At 57.0% G+C, this 25,632-nt stretch overlaps 1 protein-coding gene across 4 annotated transcripts in view; it reads right to left on the bottom strand.

Annotated features, from left to right (window-relative positions):
- The window catches only part of OTOF (otoferlin), a 122,953-nt gene extending 97,640 nt beyond the window's left edge, over positions 1-25,313 (bottom strand). For all 4 annotated transcript variants that reach the window (XM_074582261.1, XM_074582263.1, XM_074582264.1 and 1 more), the window contains exons 1-3: positions 25,035-25,313; positions 18,227-18,285; positions 4,198-4,286 (exon numbers count right to left, since the gene is read on the bottom strand). In XM_074582261.1, the coding sequence (XP_074438362.1) occupies positions 4,198-4,286; positions 18,227-18,285; positions 25,035-25,113 (227 nt within the window). In that variant the 5' untranslated portion in view covers positions 25,114-25,313. The remainder of the gene's footprint in view (positions 1-4,197; positions 4,287-18,226; positions 18,286-25,034) is intronic.
- Between the last annotated feature and the right edge of the window lie 319 nt (positions 25,314-25,632).

The raw sequence follows: 25,632 nt of genomic DNA, 5'->3' as shown, positions 1-25,632 counted from the left end.
TACTGCCTGCTATCAGTGCTGCGCAGTAACAGGAGCAGATTAATGGAGAAACTCTAAAAATAGGGCATCAGCTGAGAATCATCTTTGAATGACAGTGCTGCGGTGCAATTTTGCTATTAAGCTCGTGACTACTACATCAGTGACTGGCATGTAAAAATAAGTGACAATCAAATCTTCAAATAATGCAAAGATTGACAGAGCCGTCACAGAATCACGGAATGGTTTAGGTTGGAAGGGACCTTAAAGGCCACCCAGTGCCACCCCCTGCCCTGGGCAGGGACACCTCCCACCAGCCCAGGTTGCTCCAAGCCCCGGCCAACCTGGCCTTGAACCCCTCCAGGGATGGGGCAGCCACAGCTTCTCTGGGCAACCTGGGCCAGGGGCTCACCCCCCTCACACCAAAGAATTTCTTCCTAATAATCTCATCTAAATCCACGTTCTTTCAGTGTAAAACCCTTCCCCCTCGTCCCACGGCTCCCCTCCCTGCTCCAGAGTCCCTCCCCAGCTTTCCTGGAGCCCCTTGAGGGACTGGCAGGGGCTGGAAGGTCTCCGCGGAGCCTTCTCTTCTCCAGGCTGAACCCCCCCAGCTCTCTCAGCCTGTCCTCCCAGCAGAGGGGCTCCAGCCCTCCCAGCATCTCCGGGGCCTCCTCTGGCCCCACTCCTTTTTATGCTGGGGACTCCAAAGCTGGAGTCAACCAGGAGAGAGCAGAGGCAGCCACGGGGACCATGAGGAGGGGGGACCATGGGGTGTGCCTGAGCCAGACAAGGAGGGCGCTCATGTGCCAAAAACACTCCCAAGAAGCAGCAACTGCACCTCAGGCTGGGAAAAAATGGACCTGACTTCCATGAACACAACATCTCTGGAGAGTGCGGTGCACCAGCAGCCCAGCCCGGCAAATGAACGGCCAATCAATGCCCAACTGCGGGAACGGAGGATGGATGGGGGGAAGAGAGAAGTGTTTCATCCCAGCCTGCAGGGCTGGGGAGACGCGGGGCAGAAGTGGATGCATCCAGCCGCTGCCTCGTGCTTCAGAGGGAGGATGCCGAAAGTTGAACATCAGCGGGATAAAGAGCTGCAAAGATGGTAAAGAACCCACTGCGCAATGTGAGGGGCCAAGAATGACCTTCTCAAAAACAAGACCGAGAGCTGCTTTCACTACGTGTAACAGCTTTTGAGGGCAGAAATTACCTGCCCAGCAATGGGCAGAGATGCTCCTGGTTTCATGGGCCGTAGACACCGTGATGGGGGAGCCCAGCTGCCGCAGCTCAGACTCCTGGGTCCCTGGGACAAGACCCACAGCATGTGGGTGGGTTCTTTGTACTGAGGAGAGACTAAATTGATGGAAGAAGCTGATTCTCATGGGGTGTTGGAACCAGATTCCTGCTCACGGCAGATCTGGCAATCCCTTAACGGTAAGAAATCAAGTTAATGGCAGGCCTACGAAGATGCTGAGGGGACTGGAACACCTCTCTTAGGAAGAAAGGCTGAAGGATTTGAGTCTCCTCAGTCTGGAAAAGAGGACTGAGGGGGGACCTTATCAACGCTTATAAATACTGAAAGGGGGGGTGTCAGGAGGATGGGGACAGGACAAGGGGTACAAACTTGACCATGGGAAGTTCCATCTCAACATGAGGAGGAACTTCTTTGCTGTGAGGGTGGCAGAGCCCTGGCACAGGCTGCCCAGAGAGGTGGGGGAGTCTCCGTCTCTGGAGACATCCCAACCCCGCCTGGACGCGTTCCTGTGCCACCTGCTCTGGGTGACCCTGCTCTGGCCGGGGGTTGGACGGGATGATCTCCAGAGGGCCCTGCCAACCCCTGCTGGTCTGCGATCCAGTGATTCTGTGCTCAGTCCCCTGTTGAAGGTGAGGTTGCAGCACACAAACATCGGTTGAACGAGCTCAGATCACAGTGGACGATAAAGAGATGAAGGCTTCATCCCAGGCTGCAGCCTGCTCCCCTGCACCGCCAGCTACTGCTGCTCCTCTGCGGCAGCCCAGGCCCTCACGGGTCAAAGGCAAACTGAGGAAAATGTCCAAAGTGACGAAAATGGGAAAAGAGAAAGGCATCCTGGAAGTAGAAGTGGCTCTTGGCTAGCTGATACAGCCGCACGTGCGGCTCACCAATGGAAAAAAAAGGCACTTCAAGCAATTCGGCTGAACTAACTGGATATTTATTTTGTGTTGGGTATTTGGAAATTTCTAAGAAAGAGACTTTGGTCACCTTGAAGGTGGAAGGGATTACCCAAGTGGCCACTTCCTCAGCCTCTAATCGGTGCAACCTGCTGGTGAGCCCTGGCCTCTCCAGTTCCCAGTTCCATGGAGGGACAGGGACGGTTCTGCATTTCCAGACACAGAAAAACACCGCTTTCTCCTTTTTATCGCATCTTTGAAGTGGATTTTTTTTTCCCCAGGTTTTAAGACAGATAGAGAGAGAGAAGGGCTTGCTGCTTTGTGTGCAGAGCACGCAGAATTGCTGTCCAGAGGGAAACTGGGTACATCCTGACGTGCAGTTTGTTAGGGCAAAACCGTCTGATTCAGTTGGCGTGTTTTCATTCCCTTCGGGGAGCTCCGAAGCTCCCGGCCATCGTGGATGGAGGGATGCTCTGCCCCTTCACGTCGTCCAGCTGCCGGCTGCACTAAGCCTCTGCAAATGCGTGGCAGTGGCCAGGCTGCACCGGGGGAGTAGAAGGTGAAGGAAGGGATGGAAGGAGCATCCAAAGAAAAAACACGGCTGTCATGGGTGCAACATGGAGAGCAGGTTCCAGAGGCTGGAGCTGATGCTGGCTGGGGAAGGAGGTGGATCTCCACGTCTGCATCCATCCATCTCAGGCTCCCATCGCCCGTCTGCTGCCCACAGCCCCCGAGGAATCCCTTCTCACACGGACCCTGGGACAGCTGGGGGCTGCAGAAACGATTCAGGTCTCCTGTTCCATCTGCCCATCACTCAGGAACCTACCGACCACCACAACGGCACTGTCTCAATGGGGGTGCCTGCAGGGGGTGGTCCGAACACAGCTCCAAGTGACCTGTACTACGTATGGCTCCTGTGGCGGAGCTGAGGTGTCCCCACCAGCCCTGGGCCACTCTTCTGCCTGGATCTGCTGCTCATCCCCCACCCAACGCACCCACCTGGGCTGGGACCCTCTGGGGGCTCCTTGCCTTTCTCCTCCCGGCCAGCAAAGGAATAAACCAAGTTTTTTCAAGTCTCCTTCTGCTACTCAAGCTCCTACTTAAAAGCAAAACAAAGGCAGATAAATTTTTTTTTTCTCCATTTGTTGTTTGGGTTTTTTGTTCCGTTTGCGTTTTTTCTTTGTATTTTTTTAAATTTTTATTTAAATCACGCCTATTCAGCATGCCTGCCCTGCATGCCATCTGTCTGTCTCCTCATTTTTTCAGCTCTAAAGGAAGGTTTTGCATGAACACGTGCCTGGGAGATGGTGAGGAGACCCTGCTGAGCTCCAGCTGGGGAAGACACTGGATTTCAAATATTATTGCAACACCCAACCACAAGCAAGTGCCCTTCCTCGGCTCTTGTTTTCCTTTCCTCTCTTTAATGTCAGTGTAAATGTTCTGTAGGACAATTCCCATGCACCACTTCATGCTTTTGTGAAATGCTCCCGTATTTTTGCAACGACAGCATGGACAAAGGTATGAGACACACTGAGGCTGACAGAAGGGACAGACAAACTTTCCTTCTCCCGTGTTCCTTATTAATGTGGGGGCAAAGCTCAGACTGTCAGAAACCTTAAAGAATGTTCCTGACATCGCATGTAATACCTAAGTCCTGGCAACCAGCGTAGTTTCTATGTGAGAAAAAAATTGCAAGAATAAGATAAATAACCACTCGCAGAATTTGCAAGAGCCGGGGAACTGCACTTAGGTATCAACTTCCACCTTGGTAATTAACCAAAAGACTTCAGTTTCTCTTAAACACATGCAAAGTGCGTTGAACCAAACGGCAGCACCTTGGAAGAACCGTGGCGTAGACACAGCCCTGACCACCAGCTGGTGGCTGGCAACCTCGCACGTGGCATCTCAGCTTCCTTGCCCTTCCCAGGAGACACCGCCGCCGTTCTTCCTCACCCTCCAGCCTCCTCGGCAAACGGGGCTGTGGCTCCAGCTCAAGCAGGAGCTCCCTCTTCCCACCGGGGAGGACCTGGTGGGGCGGTGGGAGGGAAGGACAGACCACGCTCTCACCTGTTGGTGAAGACTTTGCTGTAGTTGAACACCTGGATCTCCAGGATCTCATTCCCATCGATATTGCTTGCCACCGGCCAGCGGAAGGTCTGCGGAGAAAGGATGGAGGGAGACGTCAGGCTTGTTTCTGGGAGCTGTTTCAGAGGCCATGGATGGAGCTGAGATGACCGTGGAAGAAGGCTAGCTAGTCTAAGTAGCCAGATGACCATGAAAAAAGGGCTAACTAGCCCAACTTTTTCCCAGCGAAAAGGCAGGCAGGGCTGTTTTACAGGGGTCTCATGAAGAACGTGCCTCGGTGCCAAATATTTTATATATATAGTATGAATATTAATACTCGTTGTATAAATTTCTATACATACATTATATACATATACATGTTTTACATTTATACATCTATACATATACAAAAATATATATAAAAATCACTTGCGTTTGTGGGTTTTTTTTTGCTTGCCAAGGCAAAAAGCCCATCTGCCAGGCTAAACCGCCTGCGCCGCCTTCAGTGTCCCGAGGCAGGGGTCTCCTGTGGCCTCCCCAGGCCAAGCACACCCCGTGGCCAAGCTGCTCCGGGGGCGTCGCGGGATGGGACGGCGCCGCGGCTGAGCCCTCCATCGCCCGCAGGAGCGGCAGGAGCGCCCGCAGGGTCTTGAAAGGAAAATGCTGGCCAAGCAACTTCACGGGAAGGAATTAGTGACTCTTCAGAAATACGCCAACACTCATTTTTAAGCTATTTTTACGTTTTCTGCTGAGTGAGTCAAGGAAGCAAATGAAAAAAAAAAAATAAAATCATGAAATACATAAGAAAACTAGAAATGGCCTCACGACAGTGCTATATTTTTGCTTACGGTCCAGCATTCCGCAGCTGGATTTACTCTGGGCTCCCCATCGTGGGGATGGAACTCAGCCCTGCCCCACCAGCGTGAGCACCGCTCCCTGCTCGCTCCTGCCCCTTGCTTTGCTGCCCCGCCAGCCGGCGCTAGGTTGATAAACACAACCAGCAATCCCAACGCTAATTACAGCTGCCTGTCCCCTCCTGCCGTCACCATGCCTCTCTGGCCTGAGAAGTTGTCCTACCCTGACTGTTCAGGGCTCCTCAACACGTGCAGGTAGAGATTCATCAGCCCGGTGCTCCTGGCCCAGGTTCTCCTCTCCACCACAGCCTTCAGACACATTGGTGAAGGGGACGGAGCCCACCATGTCACAAGCACAGCAGCAGCCCGTCAACCTCCCACAATGTTCAGGATGTTAAACTGGTCCCATCTGTTATCTGCAGCTTCATCTGGGCAGAGGACTCTCCATCCTGCCTCGACGCAGGAGGTGATGTTCCCAGGGTCTGCCCAGAGCTGGCCAAAGAGACCAGAACTTAGACCTTCTCAAGAGAAACTCTTCACTTTTAACAGAAGTGGTACTTCACTATGGGACAAGATGCTCAGGACCTTTGGTTGCTTCTGAGATGGAGACAGAAAGTGCAGGGGATATGATTTCTGCCTGGATCATAGAATCACAGAATGGTTTGGGTGGGAAGGGACCTTCAAAGGGCATCTAGTCCAACTGCCCACCATGAGCAGGGACTTGTTTGCCCATGGACCAAATCTGGGGGAGGAACTGAAATGAGTGGTCATTGCTGCATCTGTCACAAAAACACTAGGGTAACTCTGACGCCCATCCTTGGGCTACAGGGGGGAGGACAGGGGCTGTCTCTTGCTCTCTGGGTACGGACAGCACCGAGCACAGGTGGGACTTCGTGGAGCCCCTCTGCTGGGAGGACAGGCTGAGAGAGCTGGGGGGGTTCAGCCTGGAGAAGAGAAGGCTCCGCGGAGACCTTCCAGCCCCTGCCAGTCCCTCAAGGGGCTCCAGGAAAGCTGGGGAGGGACTCTGGAGCAGGGAGGGGAGCCGTGGGACGAGGGGGAAGGGTTTTACACTGGAAGAGGGGAGATTGAGATGAGCTATTGGGAAGAAATTCTTTGGTGTGAGGGGGGTGAGCCCCTGGCCCAGGTTGCCCAGAGAAGCTGTGGCTGCCCCATCCCTGGAGGGGTTCAAGGCCAGGTTGGCCGGGGCTTGGAGCAACCTGGGCTGGTGGGAGGTGTCCCTGCCCAGGGCAGGGGGTGGCACTGGGTGCCCTTTAAGGTCCCTTCCAACACTAACTTTTCTGTGATTCCAAGTCCTTGCTCTACAGTTCGGCCCTCTCTAATCATAGAATCATAGAATTGTTTAGGTTGGAAAAGACTTTTAAGATCATTGAGTCCAACCACGAGCAGACCCCCACATCCCAAGTGTGGCTACCAAGATAAGGTACCGAAATAACGATGTGCACTCACCCCCTTCTCGATTCTATATGTTCAATATATTCATTAATGACCTAGATGAGGGGACAGAGTGTATCCTCAGCAAGTTCGCTGATGATACCAAGCAGGGAGGGGTGGCCGACACTCCAGAGGGCCGTGCTGCCATCCAGCGTGACCTGGACAGGCTGGAGAGCTGGGAAGAGAAGAACCAAATGAGGTTCAACAAAAGCAAGTGTAGGGTCCTGCACCTGGGAAGGAAGAATGCCAAACACCAGTATATGTTAGGGGCGGACATGCTGGGAAGCAGCTCTGAGGAGAAGGACCTGGGGGTCCTGGTAGACAGCAAATTATCCATGAGCCAGCAGTGTGCCCTTGTCGCCAAGAAGGCCAATGGCATCCTGGGCTGCATAGGGAAGACTGTGGCCAGTAGGTCGAGGGAGGTCATTCTCCCCCTCTACTCTGCACTGGTGAGGCCACAACTGGAGTACTGTGTCCAGTTCTGGGCTCCCCAGTTCAAGAGGGACAGGGAACTACTGGAGCGAGTCCAGCGAAGGGCAACCAAGATGATTATGGGACTGGAGCACCTCCCTTATGAGGAAAGGCTGAAAGAGCTGGGACTCTTTAGCCTGGAGAAGAGAAGGTTGAGGGGGGACCTGATTAATGTTTACAAGTATCTAAAGGGTGGGTTTAAGGAGGACGGAGCCAGGCTCTTTTCAATGGTTCCCAGCGACAGGACAAGGGGCAATGGGCACAAGCTGGAACATAGGAAGTTCCGTTCAAATACACGGAAAAACTTCTTTACAGTGAGGGTGACAGAGCACTGGAACAGGCTGCCCAGGGAGGGTGTGGAGTCCCCTTCTCTGGAGATTTTCAAGACCCACCTGGATGCAGCCCTGAGGGATGTGCTCTGGGCAATCCTGCTCTAGCAGGGGAGTTGGACTAGATGATCTCTAGAGGTCCCTTCCAACTCTGAAGATTCCGTGATTCTGTGATTAGAGGTTTTCCAGGCAGCAAAATAACACATTTGGAAAGCGTGGTGGCCTAGAAAGCCTCCCCGCATCCCCGCTGAACAGCTTTGCTGAAAGCTTTCCGTACCGAGAAGCTCATCCAGGGATGTTCACGCCGCAGCCCATCAGCAGCAAACCCCGGGGGGGAAGAAAGCGGTGTGTGGCGTGGAGGAGCACGGTCCATCTGCCGTGCTCTGCGACGTGCCCCACCACCCCGGGAGCGCTCCTTGTACACCTCCAGCTCCAGAGGGACCCTCCTGTCCAGAGCCACTAATGCAATTTGCTTCAAGCACTTGGGGTTTTGCTGAAAAATCCTGGGGAATGCAACGCAGGGTACCACTTTCCACCATCAGGAATTAGCCCTTCGTGGTGTAGTCCCTGGTTTCTTGGCGCTGGGCTTTGGAACGGGGATCAGATCTGACTTCTGCTATAGATCCCCCGGATTTGGCTGAATCATGTAGGACACAGAATCACAGAACCATAGAATTGTTCTGGTTGGAAGGGACCTTTCAGACCATCGAGTCCAACCATTGACCACACTGCCACGTCCCTCAGCACCACGTCTGCCCGGCTTTTCAATCCCTCCAGGGATGGCGACTCCACCACTGCCCTGGGCAGCCTCTTCCAATGCTTCACAACCCTTTCCAGGAGGAAATTGTTCCCAATATCCATCCTAAACCTCCCCTGGCACAACTTGAGGCCGTTTCCTCTTGTGCCATGGCCTGTTCCTTGGGAGAAGAGCCCGACCCCCCCTGCCTGCCCTTTGATTTTGAGCGTTTTGGAGAGGCGGGTGGTGGGTCTGCAGCGCCCAGACCACGCCGAGCACTTTGCGGGTGGAGGTCTGACAGTGGCAAAGTCGCCTGGTGGCGAAACGAAAATGCAGATCTCTGTGCTCATCGCTCTGAGTTACAGCCACCTCGGCCGCCGCGGAAAAGAGCGGCTCAAAGGAACTGGGTGATACGCTTTCCCTCCTAAGACAGATAATTAATTATCACCACCATCATCATCATCATCATCATCATCATCACCGTCTTTTAAACCCGGGAAAGATTATTACATTCGCTCTGCCTGACCTCATAAACAACCCAATCCACAGATTTTCATGTTTCACTCAAAAGCTCCTAAATCCGACACATCTATACCTTGTAGCTCAGTCGGAACATGTTTTTTAACAGCGAAAGAGTTAAAAAAAGACATCCCAGAATTCAAGCAACAACATTTAATTACACTTCCAGAGAAGTGGTTTCCACAGCTGACTGCCTTCAGCGAGAAATATTTGCACCGTACTTCTGCTGGGAACTGACGGGCTTCAGCTCCCCAGGCTTTGCCCTACCTGCTCCCACCAAGCTGAGGTGCTACCTAAAGGCTGTCATTTGGCTTTTTAGATGTTGTTCCGTGCTGCCTGCGGACATGCACTGAGGGTCCTGCAACTGCCCCCGCTCCAGGGCAGCCCCCGGCGCCAGCCCAGGCTGGGGATGGAGGGATGGAGAGCAGCCCTGAGAGAAGGGCTTGGGGGTGCCGGGGGGGGAAAAGCTGGCCATGAGCCAGCACCGTGCGCTGGCAGCCCAGAACCCCCCCGCAGCCTGGGCTGCATCCCCAGCAGCGTGGGCAGCAGGGCGAGGGGGGGATTCTGCCCCTCTGCTGCGCTCGGGGGAGACCCCCCTGCAGTGCTGCCTCCAGCGCTGGGGCCTCGGCACAGGAGAGACACGGAGCTGTTGGAGCGGGGCCAGAGGAGGCCCCGGAGATGCTGGGAGGGCTGGAGCCCCTCTGCTGGGAGGACAGGCTGAGAGAGCTGGGGGGGTTCAGCCTGGAGAAGAGAAGGCTCCGCGGAGACCTTCCAGCCCCTGCCAGTCCCTCAAGGGGCTCCAGGAAAGCTGGGGAGGGACTCTGGAGCAGGGAGGGGAGCCATGGGACGAGGGGGAAGGGTTTTACACTGGAAGAGGGGAGATTGAGATGAGCTATTGGGAAGAAATCCTTTGGTGTGAGGGGGGTGAGCCCCTGGCCCAGGTTGCCCAGAGAAGCTGTGGCTGCCCCATCCCTGGAGGGGTTCAAGGCCAGGTTGGCCGGGGCTTGGAGCAACCTGGGCTGGTGGGAGGTGTCCCTGCCCAGGGCAGGGGGTGGCACTGGGGGGCCTTTAAGGTCCCTTCCCACCCAAACCACTCTGTGATTCGATGATTCTGTACTTGCCCTTGGCTGAAGTCAGCGCTCCCTTCCCCACACGGAGAGGCAAAGCCATGCCACCAGCCCAGGCTACGTGCCTCCAGAAAGGAGACTGGAGTCAGGTGCCCTATTAAAAGCACCTCACGCAGGCTCTGCCGAGGCCGGCAGCATCTCACTGCAATTCCCTGCGGATCTCACTAGCACGGAGGCAGCTGCGGGTCCCCCTGGAGCTGCGCAGCATTGGCACGGCCTCCGCTCTCGGCAGACAGGTTTTCCTCCCCTCCACACCCTCGCAGGGAGCTGCCCTTCACGTAAGCCATGAAAGAGGACAAATGTTTTAGCGCTGAAGTTTCCTGGGTTAATGAATAACGAGCCCTGAGGGACTACTTGCTCTCATCAATTCAGAGTGCCGGGCTGAAGGGAAACCCTCTGTGGCATGGTGATGTGGGCCGGGGCGCGAACACGAACCATCCCATGGAGGAACTCAGCAGCAGTGCCTGCAGTGCCTCCCCCCTGCCCTCCCCAGCTGCTTTCCACCAAGCCAGTAAAACCCAGGAACCCGAAAGCGCTCTCCGGTTGTGGTGTGCATGGAGGTCCCCTCTCTGTCCTCTCATACAATCACAGAATCAAGAAATGATTTATGTTGGAAGGGACCTTGAAATCCATCTAGTCCAACCCCCTGCCATGGGCAGGGACGTCTTCAACTCGACCAGGTTGCTCAGAGCCCCGTCCCACCCGGATCAGACCCGGCCCGTCGTGGGAGAGCCCTACCTGTACTCGCCTTCCCCCTGTACTGGGCAGGCCCCACCTCGAGGGCTGTGTCCAGGTTTGGGCCCCTCACGCCAAGAAAGACCTTGAGGGGCTGGAGCGTGTCCAGAGAAGGGCAACGGAGCTGGTGAGGGGTCTGGAGCACAAGTCTGGTGAGGAGCGGCTGAGGGAGCTGGGGGTGTTCAGCCTGGAGAAGAGGAGGCTGAGGGGAGACCTTCTGGCTCTCTACAGCTCCCTGAAAGGAGGGGGTAGCCAGGGGGGGTCGGGCTCTTCTCCCAAGGAACAGGCCATGGCACAAGAGGAAACGGCCTCAAGTTGTGCCAGGGGAGGTTTAGGATGGCTATTGGGAACAATTTCCTCCTGGAAAGGGTTGTGAAGCATTGGAAGAGGCTGCCCAGGGCAGTGGTGGAGTCGCCATCCCTGGAGGGATTGAAAAGCCGGGCAGACGTGGTGCTGAGGGCCATGGGGTAGTGGTGGCCTTGGCAGTGTTGGGTTGATGGTTGGACTTGATGATCTGAAAGGTCCCTTCCAACCCAGGCAATTCTATGGTTCTATGACCTTTGCAAGGGACTGCACTCAATGGCTGCCCTTTGCTGCATTTATCCATGACCATGACCATGGACGAGGGCTCCTGAGGCAGGAGGTGGCATCGGGGCTGCTGCTAAAATGTGGCTTGTGTCAGTAGAAAAGCTCACAATGGCCACTCTGCTTCAGCACGAGCGCTGGGGTTAGCTAGCAGGGGGAAAGCCACAGACTTCGCATTTATCCACTGCAATTAGGTGGGCTCATGGCCCGTGGTGTCAAGGGAGCCCAGGGAAGGTCTCTGAGAACACATCCATCTGTCCCTCCTCCCCTGGCAGCAGCAGACGCTCCGCTCAACCTTTCAGCCCATTTTTACAGAGGGATGAACATCCAAGCGTTTTGCAAAACATCCCTGCAATGCCGGGGTGGGTGCCAGCCAAGAAACACAGCAAAGTCCTGAGAGACCCTAACTCCACCTCTAACCAAGGGGCACATTCAAGGAGATGCACGCTGCTGGCCGGGGACGGTGGCTTATCCCTGATCTGCTGCCTGGGAGCTTTTCCATCTCCTTCCAAGTCAGGCAGTTGGGGTCATTCAAGTGGCACCGTCCTGGACATTTGACCCACGTGATTCCCCCACGCTCCTGGCTCTCCATGGCTGATCTCCTGGTGCTGGTGATCTCATATGCACCAGGAATCCCTCCAGCCGTGGCACAGTCTAAGCACTACATCACTGTTAAAGTGTAATCCACAAACCCGTTTTACTCCTTCTCAATCATCTGCCAAGAAATTGGGGGACAGACTTTTTAGCAGGGCTTGTTGTGATGGGATGAGGGGTGATGGCTTTGAGCTGAAAGAGGGGAGATTGAGGTGCGACATGGGGAAGAAATTCTTTTGTGTGAGGGGGGTGAGCCCCTGGCCCAGGTTGCCCAGAGAAGCTGTGGCTGCCCCATCCCTGGAGGGGTTCAAGGCCAGGTTGGCCGGGGCTTGGAGCAACCTGGGCTGGTGGGAGGTGTCCCTGCCCAGGGCAGGGGGTGCCACTGGGGGGGCTTTAAGGTCCCTTCCCACCCAAACCATTCCACGATTTTGCTCTTGCTTCACATTTTTGTAGGGGAAGGTCATGGGGACGTGGCTGTGGGAGAAAGCCAAGTGCGATGCACCAAATAGAGAGGTGGGAACTGGCAACCAGTCGGCGTTTAGGGCTCAAGGGGTGCGCAGAAAGGGAAGAACAAGATCCTGAGCTACCAGACACGGCTGTGTTTTAGTGGGCTGGCTGGAGGAGCCCCTGCTACCCCCTCACGCTCCAGGACACGCCAGGAGAAACCCATCCCTGGGGAACAGCTATGGCAGCGCTCCCCACCAGGGCTGATCCAGCTGTGTGCCAGATGTGGGAGAGAGAGAGTGGGAGAGAGCCCGGCACAGCTGGAGCAGCGTCTCCGAGTGCCTCTTTATTCTCCTCGCTGGTTTTATTGTTAAAAGCCTTTTCAAAAGCCCCGTGCAAAGCTAAGCAGGTGATCTCTGCTGGGTCGATTCTGTCTGTTTCTATTAACGAAAGGGGAAAAAAAAGAGATCGAGGCGGAGAAACGCCTTGGCAGAATGCGGACGCCAGCCACGTCCAGTGAGACGGCCTTAAGGGAGCTGGGAAAGGGCATCTTTGCCAGCCATGTGTCCCCTCTTTAAGCCATGTCACCTCTTTTTAAGCCACGCCACCTCTTTTTAAGCCATGTCTCCTCTTTTCAAGCCATCTCCCCTTTTTAAGCCATGTCTCCCCTTTTTAAGCCACGCCACCTCTTTTCAAGCCATGTCTCCCCTTTTTAAGCCACATCACCTCTTTTTAAGCCGCGTCTCCCCTTTTTAAGCCACATCACCTCTTTTTTAGCCATTATCACCCCTTTTCAAGCCACGTCACCTCTTTTTAAGCTGTGTCTCCCCTTTTCAAGCCGTGTCACCCATTTTTTAAGCCACGTCTCCCCTTTTTCTGCAGCACCTGGGGCCCGTGGCCGGATGCTCCTCCTGCCTGTCATCTCCAAGCCTGATTCAGCAGGGGAATTTCCAGATGTTCGGGTCAAGGCCGCAGCTCAGTCTCGGCTTTCTTGACAGCAGCACTTAAGCCCGTCCTTGCCCCTTTAGGAGAGACTGGATGCAGGCAAGGAAGACGTAGAGGACCCATCCACGGCTCTCCATGCCCAGCACCACCACTGGATTCCCCTTCCCTCCTGCGCTGGGTGCCTTTGGGAGAGCTGCAGGCCCAGCCCCTCCAAGAAGAAACCCTTTGGGGTGCAGGCAGGACACGGTGCAGCCCTTCCTGATAATGTAAAATACAGCCGGAGCGCCGGGGCTTCCCTCTGGAATAGCCAGCAGCTCATCTTCCCCCGGGCTCAGGGGAACCACGGGCTTTGCATCATTCATTAAGCAATGAATAAAAATAATTGCAAAAAGAAAGAGAGCGAAACCAAACCAATGGAAACCACTGGGGCAGCCCAAATTCAGCCTGGTAGCGGGTCCTCGTGAATGTTAAGCGGTGGGAGGGAGGGCTGGGGCCGTCGTTAGCGCCGGCAAAACACCCTCTGCCTTCACAGGAACCTCATGGGAATTTTCTGCAGGGAGGGAGCATCCTCCTCATCCTCACCCCATTCCATCTCCTCTCGCGGAGAGACCAGCTCAGCTTCAGAAACCTTCCCCACACCGGGGATGAGACGTGCCCCCCATCCAAACCACCCCCCAGACACAAGGTCACCATTTCACCCCATTTTGAAGGGAAAACGGGATGAAATGGGGTCATTCCTGAGGCTTCTCGTTCAGGGTTTCCCTGCAGTTTTTTCACCCGCCGTACATCCCAGCCTGCTGCTGGGAACCTCCTGCCCCACAGTCTGCCCCAAAGCTGTTGTCTGCTGTGCACAGCACCGTCTCCGAGCGATGGACCTCTCTAGTTCACCTCGTCCTGCCGGGCAGCCCACCGCCATAACAGCTAATTAGCTGCCCAAATTACCACCCAGCTGCTCAGTGCTGGTAGAAAGAGAAGTGCACCAGCATCAAGGGTGGTCCCATTCGCCTGGCAGCTAATGGCAAAAATCTGTAGAGTGGAGCAATCACCTCTCCGTGAGCGAGCTGGCACCCCCTGGTACCGCTGCAGCCGCCAGGAATCATCTGGAAGGCAGCCCGATGATTGAGTTTTGTGCTCCACAAGGGTGACAGACGACCACCACCTCCCTGCAAAAGCTCCCCGGGGGATAGCCCCGCGCGGGGGAACAGCTGGGGAATAGTTGAGTGCTGCCGTAATGCAATCATAAAATTTTATTAAATAAGATTCATCGGCCGGGCTTGTTATCAATGGCAGGATGACTTGCCTTGTGCGTACACCCAAAGGGAAAGATGTGCTTTCCTGGATAGCCTCATCAGCTAATTACTCCAGGCAGCCCAAGTCACGTTCCCCAGCTCACGGCAGGTTTCTTGTCCGTGGCCGTTGCATCAGGGAGTCCTTCAGCAGCATGAGATCACGAGAGATTGAATTTAAGGGGAAGAGGAACCAGGACCGCACCTCTGCCATCCAGTCCCTGAAGGGGGCTCCAGGAAAGCTGGGGAGGGGCTGTTTGCAAGGGCACGTAGCGATAGGACGAGGGGGAAGGGTTTAAACTAGAGCAGGGCAGGGTTAGATCAGACGTTAGGAAGAAGTTCTTTCCAATGAGGGTGGTGAGACACTGGCCCAGGTTGCCCAGAGAGGGGGTGGAGGCCCCATCCCTGGAGACATCCAAGGCCAGGCTGGATGAGGCTCTGAGCAACCTGAGCTAGTTGAAGGTGTCCCTGCTCACTGCAGGGGGTTGGACGAGATGGCCTTTGGAGGTCCCTTCCAGCCCCACACATTCTATGATTCGATGATCTTTTGCTGCAGCTCATGCTCTGCCCCACACCACGAGGAAGATGCATCTACGTGAGAGCCCAGCCCATTCCTCCCCAGGGCAGCTCTCTCCAGCCGTGCACGAGCAGGGACCAGCACTCAGCGTCCCAGCGTGTGGCAGGGCCACACCACCAGTTCCACCGCTCTTACCGGGCCCCCGGCAGTTCCCAGGGAAGGGCAAGCGGCAGCCTCCCCATTTCCACCCGTCCAGGAGGCTCGTCTTCCAGATGGGGCTGAATTCCCAGCAAGCCCCCAGCAGAGCTGGAAAGGTGAACCCAGCAATTCACGCGTGCCTGCGTGTTTTCTGCATCCTTCGCTATGTGCCATCAGAACTCATCAAACTATTATGTTTTGGGCCAGTTGGGATAGTACCAGGTCACGATGCTACAGCAGGAGCTGTGGCTGACCTGGCTTTAGCACACGTTTAGGTAACTGAAAGCCTCATGGAGCAGCTACACACATCTCAGCTTGTCTGTTAAGATGCTGCAGAGACCTTGTGTGATCCCAAGGATAAAACCCTGACTGATGGTGCAATCGCTCAGGGCGAGGGGGGGATTCTGCCCCTCTGCTGCGCTCGGGGGAGACCCCCCTGCAGTGCTGCCTCCAGCGCTGGGGCCTCGGCACAGGAGAGACACGGAGCTGTTGGAGCGGGGCCAGAGGAGGCCCCGGAGATGCTGGGAGGGCTGGAGCCCCTCTGCTGGGAGGACAGGCTGAGAGAGCTGGGGGGGTTCAGCCTGGAGAAGAGAAGGCTCCGCGGAGACCTTCCAGCCCCTGCCAGTCCCTCAAGGGGCTCCAGGAAAGCTGGGGAGGGACTCTGGAGCAGGGAGGGGAGCCACGGGACGAGGGGGAAGGGTTTTACACTGGAAGAGGGGAGATTTGGATGAGCTATTGGGAAGAAATTCTTTGGTGTGAGGGGGGTGAGCCCCTGGCCCAGGTTGCCCAGAGAAGCTGTGGCTGCCCCATCCCTGGAGGGGTTCAAGGCCAGGTTGGCCGGGGCTTGGAGCAACCTGGGCTGGTGGGAGGTGTCCCTGCCCAGGGCAGGGGGTGCCACTGGGTGGCCTTTAAGGTCCCTTCCAATTCTAACCATTATGTGATTCTGTGATTCTATGATTCTACTCATGTTTGGCAAGTCCCAAGCCCAGGAGCAGCCAGCAGTTGCACACCTTCATGTCATCTCTGCCAGGACTCCATCCTGACCTTCGTCCCCAGTATAAAGTGACCTCTGATTGAGGCTGGAGTTTCCTCCAGCTGGAGCCAAGTGGTTGATGAGAAAAATCATGGTATTTGCAGCGCAGGGGAGCAGGGAGCTGGGTACAGCCTATCACCCAGTGCAAGGAGATGGGAAGAGACCACAGCTTGGTCCAGGCGGGCAAGTTTGATCCAAAGCAACTTGCCTCACTCTGCTGCAATTCACCGTGTAGATACTGCCAGGCTGACTTTAACCAGGTTTATATGAGGCTCTCACAGCAGGAATTGTAATAAGCATGATGTGAGTAGAGAGATGGGGACAGCCTGAGGCTCATTCCCACAGATGCAGTAAGAAGAAATTATGATACACACTAATATACACCTGTGGCTCAAGGCTCTCTCAGACCTGCTGTCTTTTAAACTCTATAATCCTCATCCTCCTGGTATGGATCAATGCCTGTCCTCTTCTGTACATTGCCTGGGACTGCAGGGGGTTCAGAGCAAGGCTGCGATGCTCAGAGCATGACTGAGATGCTCAGAGCGTGGCCGGGATGCTCAAGGCTTGGCTGGGATGCTCGCAGCATGGGTGGGATGCTCAGAGCCTGGCTGGGATACTCAAGGCTTGTCTGGGATGCTCAGAGCCTGGCTGGGATGCTCAAGACTTGTCTGGGATGCTCAGAGCCTGGCTGGGATGCTCAAGACTTGTCTGGGATGCTCAGAGCCTGGCTGGGATGCTCAAGGCTTGGCTGGGATGCTCAAGGCTTGGCTGGGATGCTCCAAGAACGCTGTGCAGCACCAAGCACTCAGAGCAGCCGGCGTCTGGCATCCCACCAAGCCTAAGAGAGCAAGCAGAGCCTGCGGCCTCGGCAGGGAAGGATCTCCTCGTTCAAATCACAAAGGGTTTGGAGATACAGGCAGCTGCGCCGGTGCGCACCTCCGTGGTTGTTATTCAGATCAGTTATTATACTAACAAATTGCGGTGTGCAGATCTACGGAAATCTGCATCCCATTAACATCAGCAGCTTCCCCCGGCTTGGTAGGAACGCGGTTGGAGCCACATCTCCAGCCACCTTCTCGCTGTGCCTCAGCGGCCCCGTGCAGCCCTGGGGACAGCGGTGGCACATCCCACCCTGCCCAAGCCCTGGGCTTCTCCTGCCCCTTCATCCTCTCTGGAAGTTTAGGGGAACCTGAGATTAAGCTTTTCCCCTAAAACCCGGAGCAAGGACTAACCCGTGCCAGGGACACAGAGGGGCAGGGGGAGCTGGGGACGCTTCTGGGTGCGCAAGCTGGGAACACCACGGGATTTATCCCCCTACAAAACCATCCCATGCCTGGAACCAGGATGAAACCTTATTTTTCTAAAGGTGGAAAAAGCTTTAGAAAGCGATAAACAATTTAAAGATCTTAATATTCCTCATAGCCTCTTGTATTCTCCAGCCCCTGGGAACGGGTTATCTCCTACAAGAAACACAAAGCAATCAGAGGAGACATCCATTCTCTTTTTGAAATCACATTTCCATTCTGAATGTGACTCCTCAGCAGCACCTCTATTCCCTGCTTGTGTGGGTGCCCTTATTTCAATCAGCTCAGAACATTTTTCCTGCTAACTGCTTCAGAAAAGAAAATCCAAGAAAAATTTTAACACCACACAGAACTTGGGTTTCAGTGCCTTCTCCCTGCCTTTCCAAGGCCAAAGCCGAGTGCTGGAGGCCCCACACATCACCCCATGGACATCACCCCATGGGCACCCAGAGCAGATCGATCGGCCTCTGGGCCGAGGGCTGCGGATGGGCTGGGGGAGGCTGGAGGCTCAGCACCAAAACCGAGCCTCTGAGGACTTGAAACAAGGAGCTTTTCCCCCTGAAGCAAGGAAAAAGAGAGCCAAGAGCCCAGCGGGATTTGCCGAGCAGAGAAAAGCAATTTTTCCTGAAGCTTCAGTGCAAACCACATAGATTTTTTTATTATTTTTTTTTTTTTAATTAATCACCCCAAGGGGAAATGCTGTAGGGCTGTTCCCACATGACAGGACCCCCATGTCCTCAGGCCCGGCCAGACCACGGAGGAGAGACCCATTTGGTACCTGCCAGGAGAAACCCTGGAGCAGACACGGAAGACGCCGACACCCTTCAATCGGGGAACGGGTGCGCGCATCTGGAGAGGGAGCCACAGCAAAGCAAACCAGGAGGAAAACACGTCTTCTCTTACCTCGTCAAACCTGGCCTCGTCCTCGCAGTTCTCAAGCACTCGGGTGTAGAAGGAGAGCCCTGGAGAGGGGAGAGGAAAAACAGGTTGGTTGCAGTGAGACGTCGCGAAGTCCAACAAGGTCAAGTGCAGGGTCCTACGTATGGGCTTGCGGGTGCTGGGGGGGGAAAGCTGGCCATGAGCCGGCACCGTGCGCTGGCAGCCCAGAACCCCCCCGCAGCCTGGGCTGCATCCCCAGCAGCGTGGGCAGCAGGGCGAGGGGGGGATTCTGCCCCTCTGCTGCGCTCGGGGGAGACCCCCCTGCAGTGCTGCCTCCAGCGCTGGGGCCTCGGCACAGGAGAGACACGGAGCTGTTGGAGCGGGGCCAGAGGAGGCCCCGGAGATGCTGGGAGGGCTGGAGCCCCTCTGCTGGGAGGACAGGCTGAGAGAGCTGGGGGGGTTCAGCCTGGAGAAGAGAAGGCTCCGCGGAGACCGTCCAGCCCCTGCCAGTCCCTCAAGGGGCTCCAGGAAAGCTGGGGAGGGACTCTGGAGCAGGGAGGGGAGCCGTGGGACGAGGGGGAAGGGTTTTACACTGGAAGAGGGGAGATTGGGATGAGATATTGGGAAGAAATTCTTTGGTGTGAGGGGGGTGAGCCCCTGGCCCAGGTTGCCCAGAGAAGCTGTGGCTGCCCCATCCCTGGAGGGGTTCAAGGCCAGGTTGGCCGGGGCTTGGAGCAACCTGGGCTGGTGGGAGGTGTCCCTGCCCAGGGCAGGGGGTGCCACTGGGTGGCCTTTAAGGTCCCTTCCCACCCAAACCATTCTGTGATTCCATGATGCGGGGGGCAGCTGGGGTAGGATACACAGGTAGGGGCTGCCCAGCACTGGCAGCAGTGAGACCCCAGGGCTGAGGTCTGGAGGGGTGACCTGGATGGAGCATAGTCATAGAATCATAGAATTGCCTGGGTTGGAAGGGATCTTTCGGATCATCTAGTCCAACCCCAGTCTGTGGGCATTGCCTGGGATGGGGAACAGGCGTCTGCGAAGGTGTGAGAGCATCACGGGCACGTGTGTGTCTGCGAAGGGGGTGCAGAGGGGACACAGCCCAGGCAAGCGGGTGAATCCAGCTTCAGCTCCCCCACAACGGCACTAAACACCACATTAACCAGCTTTAAGAGCTAATTAAGAAGGTTCTTCTTGAGTGCGCTTAATTGGCGTGTTCACGCCTTGTCCCGTATTGCAGAGCAGATGAAACAGAGCATGGGGATGGGGATGGCGGCGGCATCTGCAGTGGCTTTTACATTGGTTGTAGAGGGGCTCCTCAAGCTTTGGGGCATTGGGCTACAGCTCTACACCCCCCACAAGCGTGCTCTAAGCCCAGGGATGAGGTCTTGTACCAGCTTCTCCCCAAAAAACCACCCCAGCTCCTGCACAGAGCAGACGATCTGGATGTTTGAGCCCAACTGTAGGGATGCAGCCCTCCGTTCCCACCCCGATGGCAGCATCCCTCCGTCGGCACTGCCCCGGGGCAGGCACTCGGGGAGGACGAGGAGCTCGGGATGCGATGCCTGAGCAGGCAAGGAAGCCTCAAAACCCCCGGTCGGCGGGACGAGAGGAGGAGCTGCCGGGGAGGGGAATCCCAGGGAGAGCACCCAGCACGTGCATTAGTTATTGAAATAATCAGGTTTTCCCAAGGAGCGCCGGCTCCAAGGTTGCCCCGCGCTTTCAGCTGCTCTCGGTAGGATAACCTCACCCCCCCCACCACCCCCCCGAATCAGTATTTCTAGTTAATACCCACTTCATAACACTGCAGGAGGAAAACTTATAAAAATGCTAATGTTTAATCACTGAATCACACCGAGGCTTTCCCTCCCAGAAAGGAAAACTGTCTCCTGGGTAATTAAAAACTCCTCAGTGCGTGAGTCTGGTTTGGGCCCAGCATTGCGCAGACAACCTGTCGTCGGGGAACAGGGGTGGCGGGGGACCCCTTACTGCTGCGGGGTCAACACTGACTTTATTTTCCCAAAGGCTGAGATATCCTGATCCCCATCCCCAGAACTCATTCCTTTCTGCTTTAACTATCACACAAGGAGAGCCAAAAAAACCATTTTGCCAGGCTTTCTGCATCCGGCGTGGGTAACGCAAATGCAGGAGGTGCATCCTGTGTCCCAACCCGCCCTCCCAGTTCCCTGCCATGAAACACTTCATCCACGGACGCACGAGTTTCTCGGGGATGTAGGCACAGCGCTGTATCTATCTCACGCCAGACAACTTGGGGTGAGGGTGGAGGAGAAGCATGAACCTCACCGGCTGCCCCCGGTTCCGTCCTTGCTCTCCGTGGGGTGGGATGGGAGCTGGAGTGGGATGCAGCCCAGCCCCTCCTCACCCAACACAGGGGACATGGAACGGGAATGGGTCCACTCCTCTGCTGGGATGGAGCCATCAAGAGTAGGGCCATGAAGATGCTCCAAGGGCTGGAGCCCCTCTGCTGGGAGGACAGGCTGAGAGAGCTGGGGGGGTTCAGCCTGGAGAAGAGAAGGCTCCGCGGAGACCTTCCAGCCCCTGCCAGTCCCTCAAGGGGCTCCAGGAAAGCTGGGGAGGGACTCTGGAGCAGGGAGGGGAGCCATGGGACGAGGGGGAAGGGTTTTACACTGGAAGAGGGGAGATTGGGATGAGCTATTGGGAAGAAATTCTTTGGTGTGAGGGGGGTGAGCCCCTGGCCCAGGTTGCCCAGAGAAGCTGTGGCTGCCCCATCCCTGGAGGGGTTCAAGGCCAGGTTGGCCGGGGCTTGGAGCAACCTGGGCTGGTGGGAAGTGTCCCTGCCCAGGGCAGGGGGTGCCACTGGGTGGGCTTTAAGGTCCTTTCCCACCCAAACCATTGTGTGATTTGATGATTCTAGGACCCCACAGCCTCCTAGGCGATGGGACAGGCACCGGGTGCCAGAGACACATCAGCAGCTCAGCTTTGGTATGGGCTCGAGGGGAGGCTGCAGAGCACCCTCACGTAGATACGGGACCAAACCAACAAGGAGACGTGCACGGGCCGGGGGTGAATCAGCTGTAAGCCAACACAGGTTGGAAGCAGCATCTGGGAGAAGACATTCCAAGGGGGACAATCTGCCGCCTGAAATATTTCTCCTAAGAGCACAGCTTAAGACAAACCAACGCGGTGGGACCCTCACTGCTCCGTCCTCTCCCAACCCAGCAAGAACCACAGCCATGTTTCATTACAGCGGTATCATCATCCACCAGTGGCCGGTGGTGCTCCAGGGGGGATCCGTGAATGATCTCCCTCGTTTACACACGCTAATCCAGAGAGGAAGCCTCGCCAAGAAGCTCTTTATAACTCCATCTGTGATCAATTAGCCGACAAGCTCTCTAATTGCACCGGGGCGCAAGTCCTCTCCTTCACAAACGCAATTAGGCTGGTCTAAGAGTGAAAACTCTGCTACAGGCAAGCCACGAGGCACCCCCAAAACGGGCAGCCTGAAGAAAATTCACCATTTTTCTGCTCTTCCCCTGCAGCCGGCCTGAAGAGCAAGCATTTAGCTTAGTGATATGGGTCAGCGATGGCTTTTGGCAGTGCTGGGTCAATGGTTGGACTTGGTGATCTGAAAGGTCCCTTCCAACCTAGGCAAATCTATGATTCTATTTGCAGAAAATCCTAAATTCACCCCTAGTTGAGTTTCACTGCAGAGCAAAGAGGTGGAGAAGCGGAGAACCGCAACGGCAACAGATCTGGGGCTTTGGAGCCCTTTTTGGCCAGCCTGGAGCATGCGTGGGGCGGCTGCCGGGGAATGACGGGTGCCTTACGGGGCACTGAACTTCAAAACCAGCCCCAAATCCCCTGTGAACAACTGGGAGGCTCATAAAGACAAGGGATGGTGTTGGTTAAACCCTCCGACAACCTCCCCGGGCACGAGCATCCCCTGGGAGTTTGGTGAGTCAAATCCAGCGCCATGGTGGGAGACCATGACGGGAAACCATCGGAGTCCCTGATGCTCAGGGGTGGGAGTGGACGTTGGCCACCCTGCAGAGCCCACCGCTTCCAGACCAGGAGACGGATAACCTGGCACCTCTCCCTGGCTGCCCCCATGGGTCCGGAACCGGGAACTCCAGTCCGTGCCTCAGTTTCTCCTATCTGCAAAATCCAAATAGCGCAGCTACGGCTCACGGGGGCTGTCGGGAGTGTGGGGATCCCTGGGAGGAGAGGAGCAGCATTCTTCCATAGCCATCCCACACTGCTGTCAGTCTCAGGAACGCTTTTATCACGGTTGTGATTTATTCATCTCCCACCCAAGCTGAAGTCGAGCAGCGTTTCAGAGCACTGCTCACCTGCGGGAATGCACGTGGCGGCCTGTCGCACCGGAGTCAAACTCTTTCTTTAACTCCTTTTTGCGCAATAATAGATGATTTTGGCTGAATGAGCAGACACCCACTTGGGGAGCTCTGCCCGAACCCCCAGGCTGTGCTGCCGGCGGGTGAGGAGAGGGAGGAGGAGGATGGATGGCAGGTTGTCTGGCAAAGAGCATCCGCCTCTGCAACTCTCAGTAACTCCAGGACAACCAGGGCACCGAGGAGTATCAGCACAACCCTCAACCTGCCAGTAGCTGTGAGGAGCACTGAGGGGTTCCTGGCTGGTGAAAGTCAGCACGCTCCATGCCGCAGGGGTCTAAAGTTCCATTTAGAAGCACTGGAGAAAGGCAGGAGACTCTTCCCTCTGGAGACTATGGCACCAAAACCCAACCATCCATGCCGGGATGTTCATAGAACCCTTTGGGTGGGAAGGGACCTTAAAGGCCACCCAGTGGCACCCCCTGCCCTGGGCAGGGACACCTCCCACCAGCCCAGGTTGCTCCAAGCCCCGGCCAACCTGGCCTTGAACCCCTCCAGGGATGGGGCAGCCACAGCTTCTCTGGGCAACCTGGGCCAGGGGCTCACCCCCCTCACACCAAAGAATTTCTTCCCAATATCTCACCTAAATGTCCCCTCTCTCAGTGTAAAAGCTCCACGGCTGCGCAGGACAAGCAGGGGAAGAGGCAGCTATGGGCGATACCTGCTGTATTCCCAGTGTGAAACTAAACCCCCTCTTTGCGCAGAAATCCACTGCAGCAAACTACCAGGAAAAAAAATTTCGGAATCCTGACCCAGCTGTCCTCGAAGACGACACCAAACTTTTCCCTTGGGAAAGAAATGTCCATGAGGAGCCCAGCTCCTCATGGCTCAGCACCGGGGAAGGAAATGAGCAACCTGGGCTGGTGGGAGGTGTCCCTGCCCAGGGCAGGGGGTGGCACTGGGTGGCCTTTAAGGTCCCTTCCCACCCAAACCATTCCGTGATTCTATGAAATGGCTGTGAAGGTTAGTGTTGCCCTCCCTGGACGGCGTGACAGTGATGGCAATCCCACACGGCGTAGGAGCCAGCTCATGCCTGGGAAGATGATGGCAGTGGGAATATGGGGAGCCTTGGAGAAACGTCCTGGTGTCCCACAAAGGGACGAGGGCCGTGGCAGGAGTGGGAGAGGGTGGGAGCGCGGCGGGTGCTGCGCTGCATCTCAAGGTGCTTCTGAGCGCAGCCGCCAGCCTCGGCGGCGCGACAGGGACCAGGCAGCAGCACCTCACGGCGCGTGCCATTCCCACCGCCCCGGGGCTCAGACCGCGGGGTCTCACGGTGGCTCTTACACCACGATCTTGAGGCAGGGACGGATCCTGCCTGTGCCACAGGGGCTGTGCGCCGGGCTCGGGGCCAGGCACGCTGAGGATGGGAAACGGGGGTCCTGCTGGGGCTCACCAGGAAAACCCGTGGTGGCCTTTGGTCCTCCTGCAGATGCCCCCTCCCCACTGCCAGGGGAGGTGGTGGGGTGTCCCTGGGGGTGGTTTAGGGTCGGGACCGCCGCAGGCTTCAAGCCGGCCGGGGGTACGACCTGTTCCCGGAGACATTATTTAGCCTGCATTGACGCTGGGAGGCGAGGACAGGGAAATAAGGGGGTAATTAGGCTTTTTTAACGACACTGTGGTCATTAAGGCCGTGCAGGGAAGGCCACTTTGGGCAGCGCTGGCTGGGAGGTGATGGAAATACCTTCTCCCTTGCTCTTCCCGCGGCGCATTCGCACAGAGAAAGGATTTCTATCCCTGTCAAACCATCCCACACCCGCCTCTGCCACCGCTGGGCTCCCACCCGCGGGACGGCGGGTCCAGCCCCACGCAGGGACCCCACGCCGAGCCCTCCCCAAGCCCTTGGGGAGGGGGGCTCGGAAAAGGGTTGGGAGCAGCCATGGTTGTGCACCCCTGGAGAGTTTTCTGCTCCTTTTTGCAGCTTCCCTTGGAAAGCTTTGGAGCTGGGGCGGATCCGAGCAGAAAACCCAACCCTGCAGCATCCTTAGGAGAAATGCGGGCAGCCGCCGGGTCCCGGCACAAGGCAAGTTCCCCTCCTGGCCCTTCCAGTGACACTTCCTTGGCGGCACAGCGTCGCGACCAAGCCCTAGACGCTACAGCGGGAGCCCAGCTCCCCAAAGCTGGGGAGTCCCTCTGCCGGGGCGGGGGGGAGGTTGTCACCCTGGGACCTCACCTGGATGAGCCCCCCCCTCCCGAAGGGCTGCCCGTGGGAGGGTATTGGGGGGCTGCCGGGTCCCAGGTAGGCAGGGGGGTCCCCAGCAGAGCAGCTCTAGCGGGGGGGGCTCATGCCCCAGACGGGGAGGGCAGGCTCGCCTCCCCCCTTCCCAACCCAAGCTCGGCGGGGAAACTGAGGCAGGGGGGCGGCGGGGCAGAGCCGGTGGCGGGATCCCCCCCTCCGTTCCGTCCCGTCCCCCCCTCCCCCGCGCCGCCCCCGTCCCCGCTACCTCGGAAAGCCGCTTTGGCGATGCGGTCGGCTCTGCCGCGGAGGCCGGAGGCGGTGCGGAGCTGCAGCAGCAGGGCCATGGTGCGCGGCGGGGCGCGGAGCGGGGCGCGGGGGGGTGCGCGGTGCCGGCCGGAGGCGGGGGGATGCGCGGGGAGGGGGGGGTGCGCGGTGCCGGCCGGAGGCGGGGGGATGCGGTGCGCGGAGCGGTGCGGGGCGATGCGCGGTGCGGGGCGGTGCGGTGCCGGGCGCGGTGCCGCGCTCCCAGCTGCGCTCCGAAGCGCGGTGCGGTGCGCGGAGCGCTGCGCCCCCCCCACCCCGCCAAGTGGTGAATTATTCAGCAGCGGCGTGGCCGGCCCTCCCCTCCCCTCCCCTCCCCTCCCATTCCTCCCATTTCTCCTCTCCCTTCTCCTTCCCCGGGGAATGCAGATAGTCGAGGGGGGGCTGAAGAGGAATTCCCCCTCCCATTGCACGGGGCTGTGAGTGAGTGGGGAAACTGAGGCAGGGCTCCCCCCGCCCCCCCCCCAGCATGGCTGGGTGCTCTCAGCATCTGCAAGCTGGAGCCTCTGGGGCAAAAGCGTGTGCCCCATCTCCCCACCCCC

The sequence above is a fragment of the Larus michahellis genome, chromosome 3 (assembly GCF_964199755.1).
Source record: "Larus michahellis chromosome 3, bLarMic1.1, whole genome shotgun sequence".
NCBI classification, from domain to species: Eukaryota; Metazoa; Chordata; class Aves; order Charadriiformes; family Laridae; genus Larus; species Larus michahellis.
This window is presented reverse-complemented; position numbering and strand designations above follow the sequence as displayed.